General features: G+C 44.9%; 1 protein-coding gene across 2 annotated transcripts in view; it reads right to left on the bottom strand.

Moving 5' to 3' along the window:
* The window catches only part of tmtc1 (transmembrane O-mannosyltransferase targeting cadherins 1), an 85,800-nt gene extending 83,170 nt beyond the window's left edge, over positions 1-2,630 (bottom strand). For both annotated transcript variants that reach the window (XM_080850926.1, XM_080850927.1), the window contains exon 1: positions 2,274-2,630. In XM_080850926.1, coding sequence (XP_080707052.1) covers positions 2,274-2,566 — 293 coding nt within the window. In that variant the 5' untranslated portion in view covers positions 2,567-2,630. The remainder of the gene's footprint in view (positions 1-2,273) is intronic.
* Between the last annotated feature and the right edge of the window lie 5,984 nt (positions 2,631-8,614).

Raw genomic sequence — 8,614 nt, 5'->3', positions numbered from 1 at the left:
TAAAAAAGTGTGCTTTCACATTGGTATAAAGCATGCAGGCCAGACTGAGTTGAAGCCATATATCTCTTTACTAGCCTACAATCATCATATATCTCTACACTACCATACTGATCTCTACACTACCATGCAGTCATCATATATCTCTACACTACCATACTGATCTCTACACTACCATACAGTCGTCATATATCTCTACACTACCATACTGTTGTCATATATCTCTACACTACCATACTGTTGTCATATATCTCTACACTACCATACAGTCATCATATATCTCTACACTACCATACTGTTGTCATATATCTCTACACTACCATACTGTTGTCATATATCTCTACACTACCATACTGTTGTCATATATCACTACACTACCATACTGTCGTCATATATCTCTACAGTACCATACTGTCGTCATATATCTTTACCCTACATAGCTGTCCTGATCACAACTGTCCAGCCAGCCAGCCATCCCATCACCAACAGCATCTAGTGGATTAGCCTTCAAAAGGGCTTTTCAGAGAAGCAAGTGAAGCTCTGCCCAAAGTGGAAACCTATCTGTCAAATGGTCCATGTGAAATGTCTCTCATGGCCTCATGGTCGCCCACTCTTCGTGGATATGAACGGCAGCTGGTGATGCCCCACTGAAGCAGTGATAATGCCCAGCCTTTCCCAACTCCTTAACGCAAATGTGCCACAGGGCACTGTCCATTAAGTGACTGCAGTGTATGGCTGCACACTTGGGAGAGAACGGGCCCGAACCAGTAATGCACAAAGTAGCCTGCACGCTTCTAGACTATATGTCTGAACTTTATACTATAAATTAGACTATACTATAAATTAGACTTAGACAGTCACCTCAATCTAGTAATGATTTCTGTAAATGCACAAGAAACACTTCATGCAGAGCTATTTCCCCTCGTCGGCTACAGTACCTTTCCTTTGCCACTGAGCACATCTCTTTACCTCAAGGCATCACAATATTCACACAATATTCGCGCAGCTGTGCTCAACTGATGTGGGACGGGTGTGGTAATTGCATTGCTATAAATAGGCCCTACATCATGTTCAAGGCCATCATCTGCGATCTGCATTTTCACCTTGAGAAAGGTATATGAGGGTGCTTGCACCTGGAGGCTACTTTATGGTTTTTAATTTTGGCTACAGGCAGAAAACCTAAAGGATGCCTCCTCCACTTTGACTTCACCACCGGTGTAGCTGCAGGAAGAAAAAAAAACGTTAAACCTGTTCCTGGATACACTGACAGCTCAAGTCAGCATCACAGGCACAGGCGAGTCTAAGCAGCGTGAAATTGCTTCCCCTGTGTAACTCAATCAAAATGTTTTAAAATGCGTTCTGTAAACCTAACATTTCTCCAACAGACGCAGCAAATCGAGCAGAAATGTAGCGTTGGTTTGAATTAAAATTAAGTATACCGTTAATTAATAAAAAGAAGATCAGATAGCCTTGCGGCACAATTCAGTCATGGAGAAACGTTATTTTCTCTCGACTAATAATCGGCATATGGGGAAAGGGTGTGACAAAGTGGCCAGATTCGTTTCAAGATTCATTTCCAGAACCCTCAACATTGGACCCGTGCCAGGGTGCATAGTAACGTCATAGAGCGGGCCATGGGACACGCCCTCCGCTGACGGACACATTTAGATCTTGCTTTAGTTTTGTAAATTAGGCCCAACTTGAATAAGCAGTATTGTGTATGTCTCGTACACAGTTTTACTTCATGTCTGGCTGACTGGCCTGACACAAACAAATGACGTTATTGAGAACATCAAAAGAAACACTTCACACAGCATACTGCGCAACAAGTGGTTTGAATACAGTCTGCCAATGGAACACAGCTGCGCAATCGCATACTTGTGATCATGTACCTTCACTTTTATGATTCCCGTTTAAGTGTTCCGTTTATTTACAGTAAGGTGATCATTCTCGATATCAACTTTAGCCAATACGAGTTTAATAGCTAGACGATCAAAAAATTGTTCTGTCGCCCTGTCCGGTACACAGCTTGCGTATTGCGCAGCGTGATAATGTTGTAAGGTACACATTTTACTCCATGACCATTTTGTTAAGTTACTTTGGTGCACACTCAGACTCGAATTGCAACACAGATCAGTAGGCTAGACAACAAGACGGTGCTAACCACGAACACACAACTATACTATATCACTCAAAAGCAAAGCACAAGTGGACAGCTGGACATATCCCTGTTGAAACTAAGAACTGAGAGAGCACATTAGTGCAGGAAAACTTACTTAAAGGTAAGAATGCACAGTGGTCTGTAGGACTTGTGGCTGGTGTTATCAGACATCCTTTTACCCCAGAAGTCATTGCTAAAGATGCTCCGCAAGCTGGAACCTGGTCTGACGTCCGGGTTGTTGGTAATTGCCCACACATCGTCGTGTACGAACTCCCCTCGCAGAGAGTTGGTGTAGCAAAGCCCGCAGACCGCCAACAACACGGCATAGCGGAGAATACCTTTGCCCGGTCCGGAGAGTGCAGAGAGCCGCAGCGGGCGGCTGATCTTTTCCCGGTTGTGTGCTGTCATGTTGCCTCTTGACTGGCACGCTGATCGCGCTGGGTAAGGTACCAGGATGCGCTGTGGTCCATTTCCAAGCGGCTCATAGACGCACCGGTGGCGAATGATAGAACCAGCGACTGCAACTGCAAATGCAAGCTGAGAGAAACCGCCTCTTGGCGCATGCGCTGTGTGCATTTACAGAGCGCGTGTTGTGTGTTTGAGAGAGAGAGAGAGAGAGAGCGAGAGAGGGCGATTCATTAGCACCATCGAGACTGGGAATCAATAAAAAGCACTGGAGTATTTCAGACGATGATTGCAATGCAGTGCAGATGACCTTTACTTTCAGACATAATAAATAATAAACAAATGATTACTGTGGGAGGGCGCGCTAATGACTGATTGTTATTCATAGTTCGAATAAGGACGGAGAGAAGTATCATTCTCTTTCTTTGGGGAATTAAGAAATCTCTGCAGACTTCTTAAGGAGCAGACCTACGAAACTGCGTTGGCAAAACTTACAGCGCTCAAGGACTCATTTTCACTGGCTCAAATCCTTTGATGATTAATGCATTTTACAAAGCGCCACAGTGCCCACATTAACATATCGTCGCCTGTTTTATATTGCCTAGAGCTAGGCAGAACAATTCATTTCACAGAGTTAAAGATGTCCGAAAATGAGACTAATAATCTAACATTATGTGGCTCTTCAAGGCATGGTCTGTCAAAAGGTCACTGTTAATGGTAAGCAAGGATATGTGCTAAATCTTTCATTCGAAAAAGTCTGCAAGCAAAGCCGTAAAATCATACAATGAAGGCTTCTAACCTATCATGCACCATTGGGATAGATGTGAATAGTTTTATGACGGTCTGGTGAGTGAAACATTAACATTTCATGATAGGAAGCAGTAGGCCGGGCCATTAGGCCACACAACACACCCCTCCAGAGGTTATTCAAAACGTACTGGACACAATGACATGTCGTGTGGACAGTATTCATCAGCATCTGCTTTTACATTAAATATCCATATTAGTGGAAAAATAAAAGTGGTAATGCACGCAGAACGATGGCACCTGTAAAACACATTAGGCTCAGTATTATTTGTTTCATGGATGAATCGATGATCAGTGAAATCATTCATAGCCCTTCTCTTTCTTTGCGTGCCCAAAACCAAAATTACAAACATGCACTTTCAGACAGAGAAGTGTATCATTTCAAGTCACCCTCTTCTCAGTCACATACAGTACATCCGTATCTCTACAAAAACCAGCATCCTAGTCACACACTGCTCCCAAAAATATCCTGGACAGACACACTTCACACGCGAGACTCGGTCGGTGCAGCAGGAGCTGCCAGATAAACCGAGCTCAGCCTTCAGACGGATGGGTGGAGGATAAAGAATGAGGTCTGTGTTTCCCTGTGGGCTGAGGCTTTAACGCGGCTTCGCAACCTTCACTAACGGAAGCAAGGACAAAAGGCGCCAGACAGAGACATCTGGATGGGACTTTCTCTCTGAGCTGCAGCTCATGCCCAATACACCACAGTTCACCACAGCAGCACACACACACACACATACACGCACGCACACACACACAAACGCACGCACACACACACACGCACACACACACACACACACACACACACACACACACACACACACACACACACACACACAAACTCAAACACACACACACACACACACACACACAAACACTCACAAACACACACAGAAACACACACAAACACACACACACGCACAGGCACACAAACACAGTCACACACACACACACACAAACACACACAGAAACACACACACACACACGCACACACACACACGCGCACACAGAAACACGCCAACTAGCAAGGTGGTCTTTCTGAAATGGAAAATCTGCTGAATGGTTTATATATCATGATGTAAGATGTTTGACTTTAGTTAATGTGAACTGCTAAACAGACACAGTTGCAATGTTGTCCTCTTAAGGACGAACATTCTCCTGTAGAATTCATCTCACCTGGTTAGTAACATCCTCCATTACACCATTTGTTTGAGAAAGCAGCACAAAGAAAAAATGATGTCCACTTCCGACACAGCCACAGTGGCCATGCAACAGCAGCCACACACAGTGTGGCCCAAGAGTGAAGGTGGCGGTTTAGAGTCGACAGAGAGATGCGTCAGCAGCATGCCTTTGGCCGGAGGACAGCTCACTGATCCACACATAAGACAGAGGGAGACAAGGCTGCTCTGGTCCTGGCATAAACCTAACACAAGTCTTTCATCTCAATCTGTGGGCGTCTGTGGCCTGAAGGATACCAGAGGACAGGGGAAGGTGACGTCAGGCTGCAGAAAGAGAGGGGAGGAAAGAAAAAGAGGTTGTTCTTTTCTAGCAGGACAGCAGTGCTGAAGTAAATACTTAGTCTGAAGACATTGTTAGCAGTTGCCACTAGTATGGATCTGTGGCCATTTTGCATGTGAGTGTGTGTGTTAAGGGGTATGAGGATTCAGGGGTGCAGTAGTATTTATGCAGTGAAAAAACTGTGACCAGTGTCAGAATAAGACATTGGACTAGGTTTTCTCCTACACATGTGATTGGTTCCGTTGTACTTGAGAGACTGAGAGTGAAGGAGAGAAGAAATAAAGAAAGAGTGTGAGAGAGAGAAATATGGTGCCTCTCAGCTGCACATAATTTAATACAACAGCCAAGGTCAAGAGGGAAACATACACATTCACCTAACACACGCAGCTATAATGGAAACTCAAGTTCAAAGCCAAGGCCAAAGGGACACAAACTGTGTGGTCACAGCCATGCCCTGCACGTGTGCTCAGACCCACACCGTGCCAAAGCCAGGCAGCTACATTCAAATGTGATTAATGAACCAGCTGCTAATTGTAGGGCCTAGGGGGTCATGCTCTTGATCAGTTTGAACGCATAAACAAGTGCAGACACTAATGCCAGGCAGCAGAATGCTACATCTCACACTGCCTCGGACACACACACACACACTCACACTATTCCCCAAAGAAAGAGGCTGCAGAGGCCAGCCTCAGATTAAAGGTTAAACACTTGCACTCACAACTACAAACACATACACATTGACAACAAGGATTTCTTTCACCTCTACCCAAACATTTTATGAAGATTTCCAGAATTCCTTAATTCGTTTTCCTGTCCATAGTAAACTCTGCACCCTGCCCTGTGTAAGGGTGTGTTCAAGAAGGCCGATCACTGCACACTCCGTAAACTCTGTGTTGTGTGCTGGGTTTGCATGAAGAAAGCCTTGACAAAGTCGGGATGATAAAGAGGTCCGATTTTTAATAAACAGAGCACAATCTGTTATTAGACAGGATTCCGGCACAGGACTCCTCTTCAGTTGGTTCAAGCAAACTTGTATGCAAGCAGAATGGCTAAAATGGTTATGCGTTGTCTAACCATGTAGCCTATGCAATTAAATCCAAAAAAGCATGATTTAAATAAAAAATAATGAACAGAAACAATATCACAATACACAACCTTACAAAATGCATGAAAGATGAGAAGCTATACCTGTATTTTAATGAACAGAAAACAATCCGTTTTAAAGACAGCTCCAGTAACCTAAAACAGGGCTAAACTAAGGCATTGGATAACAATGAAACATGGAACAAATTATACAAGTTTCCAAGCTGGCACGAGACATAAAAGGAAAGGCATAATCACATTATTCCAAGATAGGATGCTGAATTTCCGAACAAACCACATTCGCATGGCATGCTCGGAACTCTCACCCACACACATCCACACATACACACACAGAGAAGCATGCAACCCCCTCGCACGCTACACCATTTCATTTCACTTAATTCTTCCCCATTCTTTCACATTCTGCAGTGGTCATATTACATACCGCTATGCGGTAGGTATTGTTTCAGCTAGCAGCAAACACACCATTTAAGTAGCAGTGGTCAATGGCCTGTGAAGAGCGGCCAAACTCATCCGTTACAGCTTATGACACGGCTGCACTTTCACAAAGGCAACCAGGGTCCATCACGAAAGCATTTTGATTCAATCATTACAGCTCAGTAGCTGATTGCCGCTAAATGAGGCGGTCCGTTCCTGAAGACGGCGCTGCTGTCACGCAGGCGATGATACACGGTGTAATCTCTCAAGTGGCTCATCGTGAAGAATAGGTACATTAGCAGAGAGAGGAGGAACAAAGCGCCTCACTCACTCAGGTGTGAAGATTGAGAACACAGTGAGTCCGAGGATGGGCCTTTCTGTTTAACAGATAAAAAAATACAGCTCAAAGAAAAGTTTAGTCCTGCGCAAAAGTGTGGGTCAGGAGTTTGGACATTCATGCTTGGAGTTGTGGGACTGAAACACACAAACCTAAACCGCCATGTTTTCCCACCACACAGCAGTTGGTACAGTAGGGACCAAGTGATTATTTATCTCCTGTCCTTCAGTCCGATCTCATCAGTGCCTGCCAGCTTCAGTCTCCCTCTCTACATTGCTAATACACACCTGAGCACTCGCAATCACAGCTGCACAACCAAATGATAGGAGGTACTCATACACACTTCAGTTTCAGATGAGCATCACAAATTGCTCCCACAAACAACAGTTCACCAAACAGACAGACAGACACACACACACACACACACACACACACATACACACACACACACAATCTGCTCCATTGCAAGCTCATGTTATATGGATGACTGTGGGAGGCTTGCGGAGCAGGAGCAAGAGCAGGCAGCTGGAGGGGACGGGGTCTCAGGTGGGGACAGATGCCGTCTTTCTGCCATTCCCCGGAGTGGCACGAGGCTCACCTGAGCAGTGCCCTCGCTCCTTCTCCCAGTCAGTAAGTGGGTCAGAGGTTCTGACAGGTGCAGTGATGCAAGGCAGAGCTGTGACAGCTGCCACAGGGGAACAGGCACACAACAACACTCCCTCTCACGCCTGAGGGGCCCACACACCTGCACTGCACTGCACTGCAGTGTGCTCTCTCTCTCTCGCTTTCTCTCTCTCTCTCTGAGTGAGCCGGAGATAGAAAAAACACTTGGTACTGCTGAGCACTGGGGAAATCACATGCATTCCGATTCATTTGGAGAGGTGCAACTTCTCATCTGGGAATTATTGTCATGGAAATCGTGAAATGATCAAGGAGATTTGTGTGCAGTGAAAAAAACATGTTCGTCCTCAGATAACACTACATAATGTACTGGTCTGGTGTGGCTCTTCATAATGTACTGGTCTGGTGGCGGCTTTTCATAATGTACTGGTCTGGTGTGGCTCTTCATAATGTACTGGTCTGGTGAGGCTCTTCATAATGTACTGGTCTGGTGTGGCTCTTCATAATGTACTGGTCTGGTGAGGCTCTTCATAATGTACTGGTCTGCTGAGGCTCTTCATAATGTACTGGTCTGGTGTGGCTCTTCATAATGTACTGGTCTGGTGAGGCTCTTCATAATGTACTGGTCTGGTGAGGCTCTTCATAATGTACTGGTCTGGTGGCGGCTCTTTATAATGTACTGGTCTGGTGTGGCTCTTCATAATGTACTGGTCTGGTGAGGCTCTTCATAATGTACTGGTCTGGTGTGGCTCTTCATAATGTACTGGTCTGGTGGCGGCTCTTTATAATGTACTGGTCTGGTCTGGTGTGGCTCTTTATAATGTACTGGTCTGGTCTGGTGTGGCTCTTTATAATGTACTGGTCTGGTCTGGTCTGGTCTGGTGTGGCTCTTCATAATGTACTGGTCTGGTGTGGGCTCTTGCTATCCATCACCTGAACTGTTTACAACCTAGTGTTCAGATAAATATGTACGATCAGTTTATTTATATCTTCACATAGACACTTTATTCCTTGAAACTTCCTTGACTGTTTTCCTCCTCTAAACAGTAGGCCTGAAAATGTTTACATAATGAACAGTTAAAGGAACATTTTTAAAAAGAGAATTCTACTTGCAAAAAAAGACCCCATTCAAAAGCCATTTAAAATATAAGAAGGAGCACATGCATTCTGCCTGGCAGGAGGAACAGTGAGCCTATTTAGTAGAATGGGTTAGTGGGAGACTGAGAGCTGTCTGAGAGCTGTCC

The sequence above is a fragment of the Sprattus sprattus genome (assembly GCF_963457725.1).
Source record: "Sprattus sprattus genome assembly, chromosome: 14".
Lineage (NCBI taxonomy): Eukaryota > Metazoa > Chordata > Actinopteri > Clupeiformes > Clupeidae > Sprattus > Sprattus sprattus.
Note: the sequence above shows the minus strand (reverse complement) of the source record. Positions and strands in the feature narration are given on the sequence as shown.